The sequence below is a fragment of the Lycorma delicatula genome, chromosome 2 (assembly GCF_047948215.1).
Source record: "Lycorma delicatula isolate Av1 chromosome 2, ASM4794821v1, whole genome shotgun sequence".
NCBI lineage: Eukaryota > Metazoa > Arthropoda > Insecta > Hemiptera > Fulgoridae > Lycorma > Lycorma delicatula.
The window spans coordinates 26,099,007-26,122,243 of NC_134456.1; the positions used below are offsets into that span (position 1 = coordinate 26,099,007).

General features: G+C 31.0%; 1 protein-coding gene across 3 annotated transcripts in view; it reads left to right on the forward strand.

Annotated features, from left to right (window-relative positions):
• pns (DENN domain containing pinstripe) overlaps window positions 1-23,237 on the forward strand; it is a 113,479-nt gene that overhangs the window by 13,368 nt on the left and 76,874 nt on the right. For all 3 annotated transcript variants that reach the window (XM_075358529.1, XM_075358527.1, XM_075358530.1), the window contains exon 2: window positions 19,722-19,834. In XM_075358529.1, the coding sequence (XP_075214644.1) occupies window positions 19,722-19,834 (113 nt within the window). The remainder of the gene's footprint in view (window positions 1-19,721; window positions 19,835-23,237) is intronic.

A 23,237-nucleotide genomic window follows, 5' to 3' on the forward strand; every position in this document is an offset into this window, starting at 1 on the left:
TTTAAACCCCAATCTACATTTCATTATCACTAAATTATGGTCACTATCAGTGTCTGATCCTGGATGTGCTTTGCAGTCAAGTTGATTTCTAAATCTTAGCTTAACCATGATGTAATCTATCTGATACCTTGCAGTATCGCTTGGCATTTTCCATGTGTATATTTTTTGAATATGATTTTTAAACTGGGTATTGGCAATTACTAAATTATGCTTCATGCAAAACTCAATAAGTTGAAACCCTCTTTCATTCCCTTTGCCCAGCCTGTATTCACTTACAATATTTCCTTCTTTGCCTTTTCCAATGCTTGCATTCCAATCTCCCAACTGTTATTAAATTTTCATCTCCTTTTATGTGTTTAATTGCTTCATCAATTTCTTTGCATACACACTCTACCTCATCATCATCATCATCATTGTGGGCACTTGTAGGCATATAGGTGTTAAGAATCATTGTCGGCTTAGCTTTTTATTTTATCCTGATTACAATGATTCTATTGGTAGGCTATTTGAAATATTTTGTCAAGGAAGGCGCCTGCCTCCATCTCTGCTACATGAAAATGCAGAGCTACATTTTCTTGGAAAAAAAACAGCTGTAGTTTTCCATTGCAATGGAAAGCAATCCAAAGGCCATTGTTGATATGGCCGTTCAAGACCTCCTGACCCATGCCCTTGACAACTACTGAAAGAGCTGCTGCTCTCTTTCAGGAATCATCTCTTAGTATGGCTCTCAACAGATACCTCCGATATGGTTACACCTTCGGTCCAGCTAGTCTGTATCACTGAGTAATATTGCATACTGAAGCAATAATTCACCTAAATAGATTCAGTTCATAGTGGTCTAAATTATAATTTTAAAATGTTTTCTTATTACATTTTTATTTAAAACATGAAATTAGTACATTTATGTTATGGTATCATATAGATTATGGTAATTGGTTTGGCAGCTACCATAAACTGGTAGTTTCATTAATTTCGTACCATTTCACTATCGTTAATTTGGCTCTGACTTGCAAAAAGTTAAAATTTAAAGAAGCATTGAAAAAGTTTGTTTTTCATGAATGTTTTTTAGTATGAATTGACTACAAAAAATGCTGCCCCCTAGGTTATTTATAAGAAACACAAGGTGAAAGAAGTACACTTGATACAAATATGAATGGAAGTGCAGGGAAACTAAATATATCGTACTGCTGAGTATAATCCAAGGTTGTCTGTGTATCATTATTTTATTAAATATTGATAAAAACTTAAAAATGAATACAGACACTCAACATAAAAATATAAATTATTAAAAAAAAAAAACTATAATCTTAACTCATTCTATATAATGCAGAATGAGAAATTAAAGAAATTTTTAGGAGTGGGGGTGAAATTTAGTAAAATTTTTTTTTTTACAGAAGTTGTTTATTAATATTCACAAAATTATAAAAAAAATATGTAACCATAATTATGCAAACTCTGGAGACAGTTTAATTTTCCCCCTGTATCCCCCACCCAGTGACCCTTTGAATTGAAAATTTAATAGCATCAATGCCCATCCCTACTATAGAAATATTATAGCCAAGTTTGGTAAAAATCAGTCAAGTAGTTCTGGAGATATAAGGCGATTTACACACCAGCATACATAAATGTGTACATACGTATGCGCATTTTGTCAACATTTTGATGCCATTTTTTCGGTTTTCTGGGATCCTTATGGGCAATTCGTCAAGATTTGGTTAAAACCGGATATACCTAATTTTGATGATCACCATATTTTCCTTTCAGCTATAGCTGCTATATAGATGGGAAAGTAAAAGAATTGTCAAAAATTTGGTCAAGAGTAGTAGAGCTTGAATACATAATTATTCAATTTGGAACTTATACAATTTCCAATAATAATTAAGTTCAATAATTAATTTTTTAGTCATTTATCCAATATCTGAAAAATAAAAACCATAATACCTTGTTATCAAGTTCATTTCATTTATTGTAGTTAAGTTTTCTACACATTTTTTGTTGGCAACTATATACCTGCCATTACTCTTTCACTTATGACTTCTCTCCTGCTGTAGTTATCTCTTTTTTACTTCGTCCATTTATTTTGCCATAATTTACATAGTTGTAAATTCTAGATATGTGCCTGTGATTCATTTAAATATTAGCTGTACATTATGTTTATATCCCATCTCTTTCTTTTTTCCTTTAATTTCCTAATATTTTTCTTAGTCTTCATTTTTACTAACTAGATGGTCAGAACCTGTGTCTGTTCCTGGATATGTTTTGTTATCCATAATTTGTTTTTTGAATTGTCTGCCTAATTGTAATATAATCTATTTACCTCTTTTTTCTTGCATATCACCCATAAGCATCTTATTTTTTTAAAGAGTATATTTATTACATGATTATAATTGTTATTTTTCTCACCATTCTAGAAGTTACTTAGGTAAATATTTATTTAGTCACTGTCTGGTAACTACAATCCTACACCTAATTACAACACCCTTATTAATAAATTAAACAAATTTTATCTCAAATAAGTTTTGTAGTACATGTAAAGTGGACAGACTGGCATTCCAATCCAAAGCTTTCCACATAAAAGATAAAACTACTACAGTTCTGACACAAAGGTCTGTGGAGTAGGGCAATAATGATGTATATTTGGGTTATAAGTTGAATGTGTGTCAGTTTTTAGCACTATTTAATTTAGATTACATTTAGATTATTTGTTAGTTATCATTATTTGTATTATAAGTAATTTTAAGTATTTTGCATTCCACATTTCTATTTTGCAGATGAACATTTTATGAACTAAAATAAACACTAATGTGGGATTATTTTGTTAATATTAAGTGCTACTATCTCCTTCATATTAAAAGAAAATCATCATTCTGCTAATGTTCCCATGTGAAAAGTTTCAAGAAACGGTAATTTCTTAATTTCAAGTCCTTCCTATGTTGTTAATTGTGGTGAAGAAAGTTTCTTTAAATCTTTGTTTTAAAAATGTTCTAATTGTTACCATTTACTCTGTCATACATAACTAGTAATAAAGAAAACTGGTCTTATTAATAAATTTTCTTTTATTGACTTAGTTAAAAACTGCTATGACAATAATTGAAAATGTATAAATGTTTTCATACTTATTCTTGTCACATCAGTATCCCTTAAATGAAATTTATCTTAAAAGGGTGTTTTACTTAAATATCAGTTCTGTTGCCTCGCCATTAAAGATATGCAAAGAAGGTAACTTGTACATCTTTCCCTGAGTCCAGATTGAGAATCTTCACTACTGTGATGAGCAAATTGTAGAAATTTGAAGTTTGATCCATACAGATTTTTTATTTAGATTCATATTCCTGTATTTATAATGTTTGTTGATTTTGGCGAACTGCAGATGTTAACAATCTTCTACAGATGTTGTTTTTACAGAGATTGCCCAGGTGAAATTTTATGCCTCTGATTTATTATGTTGTAAAGAAAGAGAATTTTGTGAATGTTTTTGTAAAAGGAAATGTTTAGTTCACTCTGCTGACAGATGTTCTACAGAAAAACCTAGTCAGAATTCATGGGGATTGACTAATATTTAGAGTTATGTCATTTTTTTGGTCATATTCCTTCTCATAGTTGTTTTATAAATTCTAAGAGGTATTTACAAAGTACGTAGTAAAAGGAAGGATTACAGTTTTTTAGTATGAATTTTTTATTGTAATGTAAAAGTAGCTTTTATCAAAGAACACACCAATCTTTGGTGATTGACCTTTGGTGAAAATTTATGATTGGGTGTATAACAGACTAAAAATGTTTAAATTGTTTTTGGCTACAAACTTAGCAAAAATGTTGTACCATTTGTAGATTTGTTGAGGTAGTATTGTTTCTTTTTACTTAATTTTAAATAAATGAGATCTATGAAATAAAATAAATTATATTTTTACTCATATTGCATAATGTTTGTTTAAATACTTACAAATTTAGTTCCATAAAAAAATTGTTTTCCTAATTAAAGTACAAAAAATATATGTAAATTTACATTAAAAGTGTTTGCTATTGCTACAACAGGAGTATTTTTTGATGTTCTTGACCTTTAATTAGTCTGGCAGTTTTTTTTCTTATGATTAGGCCATTAGTTTTGTAATTAAAAACACAGGCCACTATACCAAGAATATGAATTTGATTCCCCTTGTGGTTGTAAAATTCTTTAAAAAATTTCACCCACAACATTCATATTTATATAAAGTTAAATGTTGTACATAGTTATCGTTTTTTTATCTCAAATATCTGTTATAAATTGGGTTGAAGGAAATTCTAAACGCTAATTATAGTAGAAGAGACATCCTTAAAAGAAAAAAAAAATTGCGATCTATGCTTTATTTTATACCATATAACATGATGATAGAATCTTTTATTACACATTTTTGTATTGTCGGCAATTACACAATTTTTTTTTATAATGTTAAATTATAAGAAATTTTCCTGTTTTATTATTTTATTAAAAAAGTAGGCAGATAAAATATGTTAATAATATTTGAATCTATAGATCTTTAAATCATGATTATGATAAAATAATGTCTTTTCAATATTTTTATGTTAATATATTCTGGAAATATCTAAAAACAATTGTTTAATTAATTTAAAATTGGCAAATTATTTTTATCTTCATCTGTCGTGTAACACAACGAACAATTGCATATTCACAGACATACAAACATCACTTATGTTCATGCTATAAGCTCGAGATTGTTTCTTTCTGTATTTTTTTAAACCTTGTAACATTACATTTATTAATACTGCCATATTTATCAGTTTCAATTGCTTATATTAGTACTAATTACTATTTTACTGTATCTAGTTAATTGAGTAATAACTACTCTGCTAGTTACATTATCAACTGAAATTATAATAACTTCTATTTCATTGCACTTTTTTTGCAAGTACTCTATATTATATTGAATAATTTTTACTATTACTGTTATTACTATTTTTAATATTACTCTGTTAATTATTATTTTTGTTGGGACCATGGTAGTATGTGAATTTTTTATTTAAATTTTTATTTACATATGTATTTTTTATTTATTATCATTGTTAAGTATATGAATCAAATCATACGTGATATATATAAGGAAAGCTTTGCCATTTGATATACCTATGGTATGTCGTGAACCAAAGGATTGTAACCGATTGTTACTTTTGTTTAACAAGTGTTGAATTTCAAAAAAATCTAAACATACTGTAAAATATCCTTCATTGCAATCTGCAATCAGGCCTATACCTCACAGTGAAATTATTCCAGTTCCTGAGCCACCTGTGTATGTATGTTTCGAAAGCAGCTATGAAGAATCTGGCAGTACTGAAGAAGACATAAATGATTTTGATTTTGAATTATCTTCCCATAAGCCACATCTTAATATAAAGTGAATTAAATGACTTGGTTAGGGATTTAAATTTATCAAACAATCAAGCTGAACTGTTAGGATCAAGACTGGAAGGTTGGAATTTACTTAAAAAATATACAAATATTTCAGGCTTTTGAAGCTTACAAAAAGAACTTTCTCAGTACTTTATTGATGAAAATAATTTTGTTTATTGCACAAATATTGATGAGCTTAACCTGAGGACTTAGTCCTCAGGTTTATGATCTTGACCTAGTTTAAAAAGTGGTTCTACTACATAACAGTAACAAATATCCTTCAATACCAATTGCTCATGGTATTAATTTAAAAGAGACATACAGTGTGACGAAAGATGTTCTTGAAAAAATAAATTATAAAAAACATAGCTGGAATATATGTGGTGATTTGAAAGTTATAGTTATTTTGTTAGGCATGCATAACTAAGTACATGTGTTTCTTTGCAAGTGGGACAGCCAAGCTAGGGATAAACATTATGTTACCAAAGAGTAGAAGAAATGAGACAACTTATCCCAAATGGGAAAAGTATTATTCATGAGCCCTTAGTTGAACCCAAAAAAGTATTTTTACCCTCTATACATATCAAGCTAGGACTAATGAAAAATTTTGTAAAAGCAATGAAGGATAGTCCTGGATTTTTGTACATCAAGCAGAAATTTCCGAATGTAAGCAACGGAAAAATTAAAGAAGGAATATTTGTTGATCCTCAGATAAGAGAGTTGGTCAAAGATGATGTATTTAACTCAATGTTAAATAATGTACGAGGGTAAGTCAATTATTATCTGCAATATAGTTATAAATTTTATTGCAATACAAATAGAAAACATACATGTACATCATTTTTCAACATAGTCCCCTTGCATTTCAACACACTTAGTCCATCGTTGCACAAGCTTCCTGATGCCCTTATAAAAGAAGGTTTTCAGTTGAGCTGCGAGCCAGGAATGCACCGCTTCTTTCACTGTATCGTCCGAGGTAAATCGATGGCCTCTTAATGCCTCTTTGAGTGGACCAAACAAGTGGTAGTCAGAAGGGGCAAGATCAGGACTATACAGAGGATGGCTCATCCTCTGTACTTCATCTCTGAAGTACTGGCTCAGTACTTCAAAGAGTTTCTGGAGCGTTTCAGCAGTGTGGGCAGCAGTATATGGACGGGCATTGTCGTGCAACAACACAACACCTTTCAACAGCAGTCCTCAGCGTTTACTTTGAATTGCAGGCTTCAGCTTGGCAGTAAACATCTCACTGTAACATGCACTGTTTATTGTCGTGCCCCTTTCCTCATAATGTTCCAGTACTGGGCCTTGTGAGTCCCAAAAAACTGTAAGCATCAGTTTTCTTGTGGATGGTTGGGTCTTGAACTTTTTTTTGAAGGGTGAAGGGTGAATTTGGATGTTTTCACATACTATGCTGTTTACTCTCCGGCTCGTAATGATGGATCCATGTTTCGTCACCAGTGATGATTCTGTCTAAGAAGATGTCCCGTTTGTTACCATAGCGATCCAAATGTTTTTGGCAGATGTCCAAGTGCATTTTTTTATCCAACTGTGTTAGTTGTTTTAGGACCCAATTTGTACAGACTTTATGAAACCCAAGTCTGTTGTGGATGATTTCGTAGGCAGAACCGTGACTAATTTGCAGACGATGTGCCACTTCATCAATAGTTACTCGTCTGTCTAAGAAAACCATGTCATGTGCACACTCAATGTTTTCCTCATTTTTGGTCGTCTGGCTCCTTCGTCGTGCGTAACACTTGTGCGACCATTTTTGAATTTTCAATCCATTCGTAGACACTTTGTTGTGGCAACACACTGTTCTCGTACTGTACCGAAAGCCTTCGATGAATTTCGGCCCCTGATAGACCTTCTGACCACAAAAAACGGATCACTGAACATTGCTCTTCTTTGGTGCAAACAGAAAGTGGAGCAGCCATGGTTAACGGCAGGACAGCAATAATGGAACTAACCTAGCAGCATCAAACCTGCACAGACATAACAACAATTAAATCACGCATGCGTCATATACGCAACACAACAACTAAATCGCAGATAATAATTGACTTACCCTCATAGAAAGTGCAGCTTGGGCTTCATTTAATGATGTTTGCAAAATTTTCTTGGCAAACAAAATTCCGATAATTACCACGATATTGTTAATCAACTTTTTACTTCATACAGAGCTATGGGATGAAATATATCTTTAAAAATACATTTCCTCCACTCTCGTCAAGATTGTTTCCTGGACAACCTTGGAAATGTAAGTGACAAACACAGTGAATGTTACCACCAAGACATTTCGATGATGGAAAGCCACTATAATGGGAAATGGAATACTAACATGCTAGCCGATTACTGTTACCGGGATGTGCCTGAGGCTATTTAAAAAAGTAAAGTATCAGCAAAATCATTCTAATACAGGTATAGCCATGCAAAATTATAAATTTACAGATTTTAACCATATTTTCCCTAATTTTTTTTGAAGCGTAATTTATTTAAAACTATGAGTGATAGAAAAGTTATATTTACAGATTGTAATGTACTCAAAAAAGCAGTTTGAGAAATGGTATCACTATTAGAGAAACATTAAATAAAAAAAATAAGTTTTGCCCATTAGTGTAATTGGTATCTCCCAAATCATTGCTAATAAGTTATTTAATTCAATAGTCTCTATGCGTTATGAATGCTCACATTTTTTTTCCTGTCCGACTACTTTTTCCTGTCATTACTTGTGTAGCTATTGTTGTTAAGAACTTTCAGAAATTTGATTCTTTTTCTGTGTTAATAATAGTCCAACATTTGTTCCCGTAGGTAAACATATGAACAGACTGCTATCTAGATTGTTTTCAAAGACTTAGTCTTATAAAAATATTTTACTGCTTCATTGACCAATTTACTTTATTTTTTTCTTGTATCCTTTAGAGAAGGGAACAGTAAACAGAATAATAATTCCTTTTATTTGCATGCTCTATGCTATATCTTAAACTACAAATCTGGATCATATCAAATGTTTACCCTTAAATGTCAGTAATTTTACTTTTGGATATAGAAGTGAATGTGGTCGAATTATTCTTAACCTACTGCAGCTTGAATCTGCTGTTTGTAATGAATCTTCAGATCAGTTGAAATCAGAAGCCTCTAACTGGCAAACAATACTTTTTAAACCTATTCAAGTCATATGAAGAGTTCACAAAACAAAACTGTAGAAATTTGTCCACTTATGTGTATAATAATATCTCAATAAAACATTACACTCCTGCTTTAATCCTAAGTTAACAGTTCTTGTCATCTCCTTCTTTTTGTATATTTTAATTTAGCAGTATAAACTTTTGCTGACTTGAATTTGGTATTTCAGAATTCCTTTTCACTGTAGAATATTCGCTAGTGTCTCTGTATTCACTTTATCAAAAGCTTTGATGCAATCAACCATAAAAAGTCTACTTTTCATTAAATTATTATTTATTATTTTTTTTATTTTATTATCTGTTATGTTTCATGAAATAAAATAGTTGCAATTACATGATCTATTTTGTCTAAAAAAAGACAACTTTTATGCTGAAAAAAAATTAGCAACTTAGTCAAAAGACTAGTTATGTCAGATAAATCATCCAAAAGACAAACACATGTAATGCATTAAAACCCTGCAAAATGACAAGAGTGTATCCCTTGCCACTTAAATACACATCCATCCCTAAAGAAATGCCAAATCATCAAAATGGGTGCAAGGACCCATAATTATTACGATTACTTAAATGTAACTTTGATAATATTTTAAAAAAATTACAGAACATACAAAAGCATAAAAAACAATCTGTGTTCTTTGTAATAAACTTATAACATTCATTTATCACCCAGGTTTTCCTTTAGGCCATCCATTTTTGCTTCTTTTCTCCATCCTCCTAACAGCTTCCACCTATTGATTCCAGAGTGCCTAAGGCCTTAGAGATGTTTTGCTGCATCAGATAATACAGACCCAGATGATGCAGTGAGCATTGCATCGAGTCCAGGCTTGATGCTCTCCCAGCTAAAATTTTTGGGGCAACTAAAGTGCTCACCTTTTCTTTTTGAGTCCTCCATGCCTTCCAGCGCTCCATTGCTACTTAGTGAACAGTTTTTCTACCATTGTTACAGCATCTTCTTTCTGGATTCCCTGAATGGGGATTTTCTATTTCAGCTATTACAATCTTTGCATTATGTTCAACTTTCTTCTGTGGTTTGGCTTCTCCTACCTTCACCTTTTGACTGGTAGAAGGCTTATTCCTAGGTTGTACTACAATCTTTTATTTGGAGACATCTGCATTTTTCTGTTTCTCTAATTGGTTGACTTATCAATTCAGTTCTCAGTGATTATACGTTCAGCTGTGCTCATTAAGGTTGGTGCCAGTTCAGAGATTACATCGTTCAGTTTAAAGGGCAGAAACTGCGATAATGTGATTATAATATGCCGCCTTAGGCAATTTGCTAAGCACAATTTTTCTAGCTTTGAAGTAGCTGATCTTTTGAATGGTGTTTACCTCCTGTTTGCTACCTCTTCCTTGTAAATTGGGCAGTTTCATGATCTCATAGTGTGGTCTCCATGGCAGTTGCCACAAACCAGATCAACATGCATTGCACCGCTGTATGTCTGAATTTCTGACATCCAGAACACCACAATCGAATCAGGATGAAAGAACGAGCATGTAATCTATGAAAGTCAGCCTTTATTTTTTCAGATCATGTAGGTTTGTTAAATGTCAACATGCGATGCAGAGGGTACAACTTCTTCATTCCGTCATTTGTTTAATTACCAACTTGCAACAACTCCTTGTACATGAAGCTGCTCATTGATTTTCTCTTCTGTACAGTTCAGCTAGTACTGACAACAACATCCAGCATATAATAAGTACCATCAGTGCAGCCTCAATGACAATGACTCCAATCTTCTTGGTTTTGAGTGGCCACAACAATTGAAGGTCATCGACAGTTTCAACAAACAGTTCTGTAGCAGTCATTCTGTCTCCTTTACAGGCTCTCCTACTGCTTTCGTTATCCCTTGAGCAATCTTGAAAGGATTGATTTTTGAAAAATCCCATTCTTTTCTCTATCACCAAATATTCTGGAATTAATCCACAGATCTGTGGTCAAAACTTCGTTCAATATGTCTTCTCAGTGCCACTGTACTCAACGCTCCTTCATTTCACTTCGTTTGTGAAGACAAAGACTCTCCTGGACGAGGGTTGTTATGTTGTCCCTCTGCCACAGAATGTGTGTTAGGAGAAATTTCCAAACATGAAAATTGGCTTGTCAGTTTGTCATAAGGTGTGGTAGAGAGGCAGTTGGGCACCCTCCAGGTCACTAATACTGCCTGGGTTCCTCCAGTCAGCTGCCTCCCACAGATTTAACTCACCCGGGCTGCGGAGTCAGGTATTGCCTGATCTGCTCTGCTGACATCTCAGGGCTCACACAAGGCAGTAAGTGCTTACTGCTGTGCCATATCTTTTTTTGTAAAACTCTTAGAGATAATTAATTATTTAAATTAAAAAAATCTGATATGGAACCACATGACTTCCTTGTATGCCTATTAAATTATATATACACACTTATTTTAAATGAAAAGTACATAAAATTTTGTTTGATTAATAACTCTGATTTTTTTTTTATTATTGAATTATTTATCGTAAAACATTTTTACAATCGGAGGTTAATAATTATTAATAAATCAATATATTTAAATTAAAAAAAAAGGAGATTAAGTCTGATTTGAACCTATATGCCTTGTAAGATCCAAATATTTCATTAATTAAAATTTTATTTGGCTATAACTCTAAAACCAATGAAAATAAGTACCACTTATGATATATTGTTGAAAAGCTGTCAGTTAGGGCTTATTACTGCAATTAAGAAAAAGTCCAAAATCCAAATTGTTTTGAATTTTGGGCTTTTTTTTTTGACATTTTTGGTTCAGTTGATGCAATCAAAAGGGGAGGTGTGCAGTTAGGTGTTACAACAGTCCTAAATCTAAAATTTCAACATCCTGCGGCTAATAATTTTTGAGTTATGCGAGATATATACGTATGTACAGATGTCACACTGAAACTAGTCAAAATGGATTCAGAGATGGTCAAAATGGATACTTCCGTTGAAATGTAAATACTTCCTTTAAAAAACAATAATTCTTTTACTTTGTACAAGGAAGTAAAACCTTTTTTTTTATATTTCAATATAGAATAAATGTTTTTTGTTTCACACATAATTATGTGAAATGTAATGCTAACGTTATGTATGTTTTTGTAACCATTCAGAATTTGTTTGAGAATAAATTTTTTATTGTTATATGATAAATCTTTTATAAAATAATAAAGGATGAATCTAATTTTATTTACGTACAGTGGTAATATATCTTTGTTTTGTATGATTTTGTTCTATACTTCTATTAAAATAAGCGACAGCTGGCCTGAGAGATTCAATCCAAGAGGTGACCCTTACATGAATTTACATGTATTATCATCTCTTTAACCTTTGCTGTTTACTACATTATGATGTATATGTGTTGTCTTCAAATGTGTCAAAAAATGTTTGAGTTCCATTTCTGTATAAATAGATTCTGAATTGGTAAATAAAAATAAAAAAGAATACCTCACCATAAATATTTTACAATAAAAAATAGCTTACGTTTCAATCATGGTTAAAGGATTAATTCCCTACAAATCTGATTAACAAACTTACATATACAAAAGTAAAGTTGCAACTGAATTTTATACACCTATTTAGTATTTTTATCTAACCTTGAAGATAGAAAAACTTAGAAAAAGAATGATTTGAATATTGTTGTACTTCAGTTTATATTTTCTTTATAATTAGTGATTAATAATGAATAGTAAGGGTCGTAATGTTTAGGATCAAACTTTTTAACTTTTCTCCAATACAACTTTAACAAAAGTTAAATCGAGCCTCCACAAGGTGGCCCTGGATATATTTGGAACAAATAGCAGAATTTGTCTGGTGAATTGAATCTAAACAAACTTCATCTATCATAAAGTCATACACCCCTCACTATATCACATCTGGAGTTGCAACTCAGAACCTAATCGCACAACAGATAACCCCTTGACAGTCAACCATGAAAGGTCTTTTATACTTCACCAGCTGAACCAAGCAACGCCAGAGTTCAGAGAAGCCAGTCCTTGGATATAGTGGGCTGCCACTTAGAAGATAACATGTAGTCAGAAACATTGGAATGTCTTAACAGTGCACACACGAACAAGAACAATATAAGAACCAAAATTAAACCAAAGCAAATCACCTACATTTCCACCCACAATGTAAATTCTCTCATGTAGACTGGTAAACTAAAAATAATAACCGACTTAATAGACTAACACAAAATTCTCATCATGGGACTGCAGGAAGTAAGGAACACCAACCAGGAAGCCATGGAATCTCAAGGATATAGGTCCTACAAAGGTGTACCTGGGAAGAGAGAGATAAAAAGTGTCTCATAATTTGGAGCAGGAATTTTGGTCAGTCTCAAAGTAATAAACTCCGTACAAGAATTCAATTCCGTACATGTCTCAATTCTCAATTCCGTACAAGTCACAATTCTCAAGAATCTCAACACTCACCCTAAAAGCATTTAATAAAATCTAAATCTAATGACCCACCCAAAAGAGAACAAATGAAAACAGTTGGAGATTTATTGATCTCTGTAGAAACCACAACCTAATCTTGAAATCCACATATTTCAAGAGAAAACCTCAAAACCTGAAACACCCCCAACTACACTAAAGGAGATTGGCAACTAGATTATGTCTTTATGGACAAACACTACCACAAAGAGATTTACAATGTAAAAAATCCTTTGAGGAGTAGACACAGACTCAGAACTATTCAAAATTAAATTTACTCTCCAAAGGAAACCAAAAAACCAAGCCCCTAAAACTAAAAGAAAAATAGACTACTCAACTAATCAAGAATGAAAATTACCAAAAAGCAACCAAAAAAACAACCACAGATAAACTCAAAGATCTGTCAACAATCTTAAACAAATTGCAGAAGCTTGGCCCCCAATAAAGAGCATCAATGGTAGAACAGCGAATGTGACAAAACAATGGAGAAGAGACGTCAATCTTGGCTATTTTAGTAATCACATAAATCAGAAACGCCCTTCCTAAATCTAGTAAAACAAAAAAAGAAACTACCTGAACTCAATAGAAGAAATCAATGGAAATCAGTAGAAGAAAAATTTAACAAAATACAGTTGTTTGCCACAAAACCTTCAAAAAACAACTCCAAAAATTCAAAAACATTAAAGTTTACAAAAAATTAATTTGAATTAATGTATTTGTCCAAAGCTAAACTGCACTTTTTTCCTCATTTTAATATCCAAAACATTTGGTACAGTGTAGATTCAAACCTTTTTTAATTCAAAAAAAGGGTTTATTATAGATTTTTTTTAAATTCTCTTAAATATGTATGTTACAACAATTTAACATTTAAGAAAATTTAGCAAATGAAAATAAAAACATCTCTCTGTAGAGCTAATAATTTTTTTTTTGAAAATTGGTTGTAATTTATTTTCTTAGTCAGTAGTTCTTCAGAATGTTAACAGGATCATTAGTACAAGGAAGGGACAAAATGAGTCCTTTCACTTTGTTTAGAGGTTAACAGCATTTTGGTTTTTAATAATGACTTTGAAAATACCATTGCCTGTGGTTAACTTCACTAGGTATTTAGTCTTATAATCTTATAAATGGCTGTGTTTACGTAACTATTTCCATTTTTTGCTGTTTGATTTTTTTTTACATATTGTGTTTTTTTATCATCCATATTTTTGTCAATCTTATTAATCAATGTACTAGCAATGGCATCAAGAAAAGTTCACTATGAATCCAGTATAAAAAGTAAAGTGATTTTATACGGAGAACAAAATTGGAATTGATAGGCTGCCAGAAAATTCACCGTTGAAGAAACAAATGTTCATTGATGGGGTAAACATGATTTTATTTTTACTTGCAAATCTACAATAAAGGGTTTCACAGGACCAAAGATAGGAAGATTTCCCAGAGTAGATAATAATGTTGCTTAATTTAAAGCACTGCCAGTAGCAGTACAGTTTCTCTTAGATGGAAGACTTCGATTTGCCAGAAACATTTTAAGAATATTTGAAATGTGGGTGAAACCCTCCATCAGTTTGATATGCTGTGTAATTATATAGTAACGGCAAACGGTGAAAAAGATGTTAAAATAGTAGAGGATATGAAAAATAGCATGTTACTGTAATTCTGTGTATTACAACAGAAGGCTAGAAATTACCACCATTCTTTATATTAAATAGGAAAGCAATACCCAAAAATGATAAATTTCCTAGAGATGTGATAGCGGTGTGCGCACAAAAATGGTTGCATGACTTAAAAATTATGGCAGACAGGGTAAATGTTGTTTGGAACAGAAGATGAGGGATTCTCTGAGATTCTAAAACTATGTTTGTAATGGATGCATTTAAAGGACATTTAGTGGATTCAGTAAAATATAAAGAAAGAAAATTGTGACATTGGTGATAATCTCAGGTCTACGAGGTGTGTGAGAAAAGTAATGAGATTGGTAACATTGCGAGCGATCTGGCAATGCTGTGTCTACCAGTCTGTGCTAGACCAGTTTGTTCATCCCTTCCACATTCTCAGTACGACTTTAAACTCCATTCAGCCAACATATTATTTTTGACAGTGCCATCAGTGAAGTTGTGTTTTTGTTGTGTGTTACGAAAATGGAGCATCAGAATTTAGAGCAACGTTGTGCAATCAAGCTTTGCGTTAAACTTGGGGAATCCGTGAGTGTGACCTTTGAAAAGTTGAAACAGACCTACAGGGAACATTGCTTATCAAGAGCACAAGTTTTCCGCTGGAACAAATCATTTTTGGAAGGCCGAGAACACGTTGAAGATCAACCTCGCTCAGGGAGACCTTCAATATCAAAATCTGATGAAAATGTTGAGTGTGTGAGGGTTCTTGTGAGATCAGACCGTCGTTTAATAATAAGGATGATGAGTGAACAGTTAAATTTAAACACTTTTACCGTACATCAAATTTTGACAGACGATTTAGACATGCGAAAGGTTTGTGCGAAGTTGGTGCCAAAAAACCTCACAACGGAACAGAAGGACAATTGAAGGAACGTGTGCGTTGATCTTTTTGAGAGGATTGACAATGACCAAGAATTCTTCAATCGTGTGATCTCAGGTGATGAATCCTGGATTTTTGAGTATGATCCTGAAACAAAGCGGCAAAGCGAAGAGTGGCACACTCCATCATCTCCTCGACCGAAAAAATGTCGAATGAGCAAATCAAAGATTAAAACCATGCTGATTTGCTTTTTTGACAGTAGGGGTATCATGCATAAAGAATTTGTTCCTCCAGGACAAACTGTCAACCAAGTGTTTTACAAAGGTGTCCTTGAAAGGCTCAGGAAAAGAGTGATCCACGTGAGACCAGACATTGCAAACAAGTGGATGCTTCACCATAGCAATGCCCCGTGTCACACGGCCATTTCCATCAGGGAATTTTTGACCTCAAAACGCATTCCTACTGTTCACCTGATTGCACTCAACTCCCCTATTCAGCTGATTGCACTCAACCCCCCTATTCACCTGATTTGAGTCCTTGTGACTTTTTCCTTTTCCCGAAATTGAAATATGTCTTAAAAGGGCGTTGTCATTTTGGAACTGGAGAACATTCAAAAGACTGACCGACCAGTTAAAAGCCCTACCAGTTGAAGCCTTCCACCGCTGCTACCAGGAGTGGGAACAATGACTCTGTCTGTGTGTAGCTGCCCAAGGGAACTACTTTGAAGGAGATAATATTGTTGTTTGAAAAAAATTAAAACTTTGGTAAGTAAAAAGTCAGTCTCATTACTTTTCTCATACACCTCATATGACTAACCAACTCCAGCCACCCAATGTCTGTGTTCTTTCAAAAACCACTTAAGAAAAGAATATGAAAACTGGTTACATTCAGAAAACCATCCTCAAATTGATTACAGAAAAATAAAAAAGGCAAGTTCTTCAATGATAGCATAATGGGATTCTATTGCCTGGAATAAAATCCCGAATGTAATATTTCACTCCTTTTAAAAAATGCAGGATCACAAATGCCATGAATAGAACAGAAGACAACCTAATATGGAAAAATGATGTTGACACAGCTTTCAGAGACAAAAGTGGCTGTGAAAGTGAGTGTTTATTTGATTGTAATTAATATTTATTCAGTTTAAATTATCTGTATGGAATCATTTTATGTATTGCGACTTTTTATTACTTAAACTTCAGTTTTTATTTTTACTAGTAATTAGCTTATCAAATTATCCGTCTTTTGTTTATACAATCCTTTGAAATATTTTATATATATATATATATATATATACATTTTGTAAATGAATCTTATTTTTATTTTTCAACATTTTCTCATAAAAACCTTTTCAAAATTGATGGTGCAGCTTAGAATTGGAGGGGGGATGGCAGCATAGATTTGAGCAGTAGTGTAGTATTAATTTAATATTTTATTTTTAATCTTTATTATTACCAAATCTTCAAATTTTATTAATTTTTTCTGTTTGATAGTTTTTTGTTTTATATAATTATTTAATAGATATATAGTATTTCTGCTTAACTGTTAATGTCTTGTATGTAACATTTTCCATTACGATTATTATTTGAGGGCAGTTTCTAAAAGGATAATAATATGTGTAAATTTTCTGGACATAAATGTTAAAATTTTCTGCCCGATTGAGGTATTACCATCACAAAGGATATGATGTCTTTTGTTTTTTTCTCAGATAATGAAAATTTGTATTTATGAGATGTGTATAATAGGAAACAAAATTATTTCAAAATAAAAACAAAAATAAAACAGCTTTATCAAAAACATAGTTTTTATAAAATGTAAAATTTGACATTATGTTTTAACCAAATTGTAGGAAATATGGAGCTGGTGTTCTTTTTTTTAAATTAGTGATTGTTTTTTTGTTTTTTTTTTTAATGATAAAAGTATGTAAAAAATTATTTAAAATCATTTTATTTCTATTAAAAAAAAATTTGTTATTTTACATGAAGCATTTTGAGTTAAATATATTTTTATTACAGTGTCTAGTTAAGATTTTAAGTAAATCTTAACTAATAATTTTATTAAATCTATAAAGTTTAGTAGTTTAAAATTGATAAAATTGTCTATTATATTATAAAATTATATTAATTTTCAATTTATAAAATTTATTAATTTGATAAATAATAATATTGATATACTTTATGTGTCATATTAACAATTAGCTTTATGTGTACTGCAAAAGTAATCATTTTCATATTATCTATACAAATGTATCAATAACTTAAAAACATTTTTTTTATACTGGTTGTAAACTATTTTAAAGAATTTATAGGTTTGATTCAATTAACTAGAAAAAAATTATGTTGTTTTTTACATGCAATAGTCTTTCAATTTATTGCTCTTATCAATTTAATGTTTCCATCTGTTAATTTGAAAAACATTCTTTTTTTATTGTACATGCATAATATAGTTTTTTAAGTAAATTTATTTTGAAAATAACTTTAATATTCAAATATTACTTCTAATTTCATTTAGGAAAGCATAACCATGTCACTTAGTAAAATAAAACATAAATTCAATAATCATCAGACTTCCTCATCCCAGAAGTCACAATTAATTATTCAAACTTTCATCTTGAAGAAAGTAAATTATAACTTAATATTAGTTTTTTCTGTAAATAAATTAGTAATTATTAGTGTTAATATTTTATCCGTATGAAGAGTTGAGTACAGTTAATATTTAATAAAAATATAATTGGCTGAAAAGAGAAATCTTACGTTATCAAATACAAAATTCATTCTATTAAAGTAATAATTTTACAGCTCAAATTGAGTGTGGAAATATTAACCACAACTTTATGATTTATAAATTATTTATAAACCATAATTCTTGGTTTTGTGAAGTAATGAGACAGACCAATTTTGAATAACCTGTAATTACCAAGAAGGTAATTAATTCAGAAACATTTTTATCCAGAAAACTTGTATCTAAAACATTATTAAACATTTTAACAGCTTATTGAGCATGAATCTAAATAAATAGACATGTCGATAAAGAGCATATGTAACCTGTAGTACAGTATAATAGAATGTTGCATGATTCAGATTTTGCATAGTTTACAACTATATATTTTTTCTAATACTGCAGATGTATTATCTCTTTTTGATAACTACGTAATTTAAAATTGTTTTCTTCATTGTTAATGGTTTTTAAATGACTTTTTTTTAGTCATTTCAGATAACCCAGTTTTCAGTTCTGGTGGGTTTGGATAATCAGGATCTACTTATTATTTACTTATTAACCATGTTGTACATAACAATGAAGAGTAATTTATGGATTGCTTTTATAGATATTATCCCACATTCAGATAACTATTTCATTATGAGACTAAAGATATATTTTTACTATCAACAAAGTATTGTTGCCAGGGAATTCAACCAGTTATTTACCCGATCCAAAATAATAAAGGGTAAAAATAATAAGAGTATGTTCCTTTCCATGAAAAGGTCACTCACTCTACCTTAATGAAGAGATGTCAAACGGGCCACTCTATAACAAGTCCTACTCTATTGAGGATGTTTGATTATTTTTTACTTAAATTGCTTAGACCTGAAAATGGGACCACACTCATTCTTTGGAAACTTCCCATTTAGCATTTTTTCAATTGATCTCCAGAGAACCCTCTGCGTTTCACAAGAAATTACAGATATTTTAGTCCCAGATTTCATGAGTTCATGAGTGGTCTGCAAAATTCCTTTGCAGTTCCAAAATAGTAAAACCTTTTTTGGTTACATAATATCTTCTTGATTTTTTCTTTGTCCCCTCCAAAATAATAGTACCTTTCTCACAACTTTATCGTTCATATCAGCCATAAGCATTAAAGAATAATTGGTCTTGGTAATGTTTTGTACATTCATTTAACAAAATATTGATCTCATGGAGCAACTCACAATTGACAAGAGCAGCAGCTGGTTTCTTAAATAATCCTTTTTATATTGTTCTGCTGATAAAGGTCTAATATCAAAAGTATGTGGCTTATAGTTATTAAATGACATCCATGGTAATTCAGTTCATTCTTTTATTGATACAGACAGATCGTGGGCAGGTTTGATAAAATTTAATTTCATATAAAAATTTAGAATTAAATATTATATTTAAATGTAAAATTGAATTATGTTATTACATTTTATTATTTGTTTTATTAATTTTCTTAATTAACATTATTACTTGGAATTAATTTAAATATGCATTTATTTAATTGTTTTTAGGAGACAGTAATCTTCAGTCAACACCTTTGGAAAGACCTTATAAATGTAAAGTTCTTGGACACTATCCTGAAAATGTACCTTGGAATCCTTTTGATGTCAATGGTGTCTGTATGGTATGTGTTCTGAGCTGTAATTTACTGTTAGTTTTGTGTATTACATTTTAAATTCGTAATCATTCTAATTATGAATTTGAATATCCCGGTTCAAAATATTTAAAATTTAGTTGAATGATAAATCTTTTTCAGCTAAATCCAATCATTTTGTTGTATTTTGTTCAGACATTGTTTGTGTATGTGGCTGTATATCAGGTCATCTGGGTTAGTTTTTCTTGGTTTTTTGTATTGTACGTAATGCTTATAAAAATTATTTTGAATAACTTTGAATATACAAGTCCATACGCTTACATTCGCTTTCTCATATACATTTATACAAGAATAAATGAAGTAGACTTAAAGAGTACTGTAGAGTGCATTTGTTAATTAATTCATCTTTATTTCAACTTAAAATTTTATTTAAATAAAAATGCTAGTTATTCCAATTATAAATGTATCATTAAAAAACCTTATTATATTTCATACATTTTTTTTATCAGTTATAGACTTTTTTCTCAGTTCTCATTATTGCATGTTGCCCATGGGTTATGTTTTTCCTTTTTAGTTTTCTTATACACCTTGTTGAAGTATTTGCTGTGTTCTGATAGATTAAGTTTTACTGAATTATGCCACTGCAAATAGAGTAAATACATTGGTAAAAGATTCAAAGTTGTGTAAAATTTTCTAATCACTTTCAACAAAAATGAGCAAATATTTGTTCACTTATTATAAATATTAGTAATAATTATTGTGTTCTATTTATTAAATGCAAAACCTTACACTGTATATAATCATTCTATTAAGGGGAAAATTAATTCCTGATTTCTTCAATGTTACTTGATGTTTTTAATTTCAGAATTTTATGATAAATCAGTTTTTTTTCTAATCTGTTAACTATGGTCAAATCCTGGATGTATGTTTTATGAAGTTTTAATAAATAATTCCATGAAAGCCCTTAAATTGCCATATGATTTTGAATGTTAGCTTCTTTTTTTTTTTTTTAAACACAGGTTGATACTCTGGTATCATTAAGCATACTTTGGTAGCTTTCTTTTTTGTTTTATTGGTGAATTGTAGTTATATTTATTTTTTGTTTGTTCCAAGTAAAAATAAAGCATGACCAAAGAAAAGAAAGGAGAATCATATTTACCATGACATATGCTATCACTATTAAGTAACAGGATGATTTAATTTAATTTATCAAATAATACCGATACATTCTTCTTCTTCTTCATCTTCTTGTGCCTTATCCGCTTAGCAAATGTGGGCAATCATAATTTTATTTACTGCCGTCATGAAAAGAGATGTACTTGACATTCCAAACCAGTGTTAAATTTTTTAGCCATAATGTCCTCTGCTTACCTCTACCGTAATATCCTTGTATCTTTCCCTGGATAACTATTTTATCTGGATGTCTCGTGATGTGGTCATCACATCATAAGATGATAATTTTTGGATTTTGACTGTTCGTACATCTCTGGTTCATTTTTTCATCCAGCTTAAAATCATTTAATTTCTTACCCTGTCTGTTCAATTCACTTTCAGAAGAAACCTATAAGAGCATACCTCCAAGGATTTAAGATTGATATAGCCTTGGTTAATGTAAATAGAAAAAATATATATGATCATTTTTCACAGAAAAATATTTCTGTGCTTGTATAAGTATTATAGTTCACGCAGTTAGATAAACAGTATCAACTCTTTAGTGTATTATAGTAAAAATATAATATAAAAGAAGAATATTATTGGAATAACTATAGTGGCAGTAATCAAGACATAATGAAAATGATGGTGTAGGCCAAATGAACCTTGTGAAATAGTAGGAATATTAACAGGTTGAGTGATATGAGAGACAAATTTATCTCTGTGACCAAATCAGACTGGTTTTCCAAAAAAAAATATTTTTGGGTCATACTGGCTATCATTTTTTCTCATTATTTCTACTCATTTTAATGTTACAAAATGTAAAAAATACCCAAAATATTTTTACTGAACTTTGATTACCATTAATACCCAAAAAACGTTGAGAGATAAAATTATCTTTCAGCACTGGAGGATACTAATCCAATTTAAATAATTATAATTAATTCTGAATTTTGAATTTTTTATTAAAAATATTTATACTATTTACAATGCATTCTGTGTTGATCATTGTCTTATTTGGGTTTGCATATATGATCTTCTACAAAACATGTAATGCATATGCTTGTCACAACCATCGAACCTACTTCTTACTTGATTGGTTTTCTGCTGTGCATATTTTCGTTCCCTGAAGAGTATATTTTTTTTGTAGCAAAATTTTCACCTTGCTGACTTTGTTAATTTTGTAATATTGTGGACTTGTGCAACAATTAGAAGTATCATACCTTCAAAAAATATAAGTTCTGCTATCTCTTCTCTAAACTGTGTAATGTTGATGTTTCTATTTTTAATACTTTTGAATATACTCAGAACGTCGCTTGTAATAAGTAGAAAATCAAATATAACTTTTCAGTACCATTTCAGACTATGATGAAGAGGAGAATCGTAGGCTATAATTTGGTCAGTGAGATCTATGAAAGATTTTCCTTTGATATAATCTATTACAACTGCCGGTTTCAAAATTTCTTTTCCTTGATGCTGTACTGATTACATCTTATCAGTGTGTTTAGTATTGAACATAAGGACATCATGTTTATCCTTCCACTTCATTACAACTACATTGTTTTCATTTTTTTTACTAATATGTTGGCCAGTTTTTAATTTTGCATTTGTCGCAACCTTGGGATTATATTTACGGTTTTGTCTTAATATACCAACTGAATGCGTCACCCCATTCATTAAACATTCAGCAACTCAACACTGGTGTACCAGTTGCCAATGTAAAGAGTTTGTCCCATATTTAGATATGATTCTGTCATTTTCGAAACCACTTTTTGTTACAGTTTCCCTTTCACACCAGATCCTATTTCTTTTCCATAGTGCACCTTAGATGAGACCGTGTAACAATCTTTCACACAAAGTTTAAAAATTTTAATCCCATACTTGTGACGCTTTCCCTTAATGTACTCCTAAAGAATATGTACCCCAAGAATGGAATAACACTTTCATCCATGCACATACCTTGTTAGGGACTCAGTGCTAAACAGAAGTTGTCTACATCCAATTCAGTGACTTCCTGTGTCTTATGCAATATGTCATTTGGTTGTTCTTCATTGTTAGCACAATGAAACATACTTAATAACAACTGAAACCTATTCAGTGTCATTATCTTTGACACTGGTGTAGAGTAGATTCTGTCATTATGCAGTAATGAGCAATTGATGGAAGAGGATTCAATCCCATATAAATTATTATCCCCAGAAATTTTCTCATTTCATCCTCATTTGAATCAATCAAGTATTCTAATCCTCATTAGAATACTTCGTATTCTAGTATTGGATGG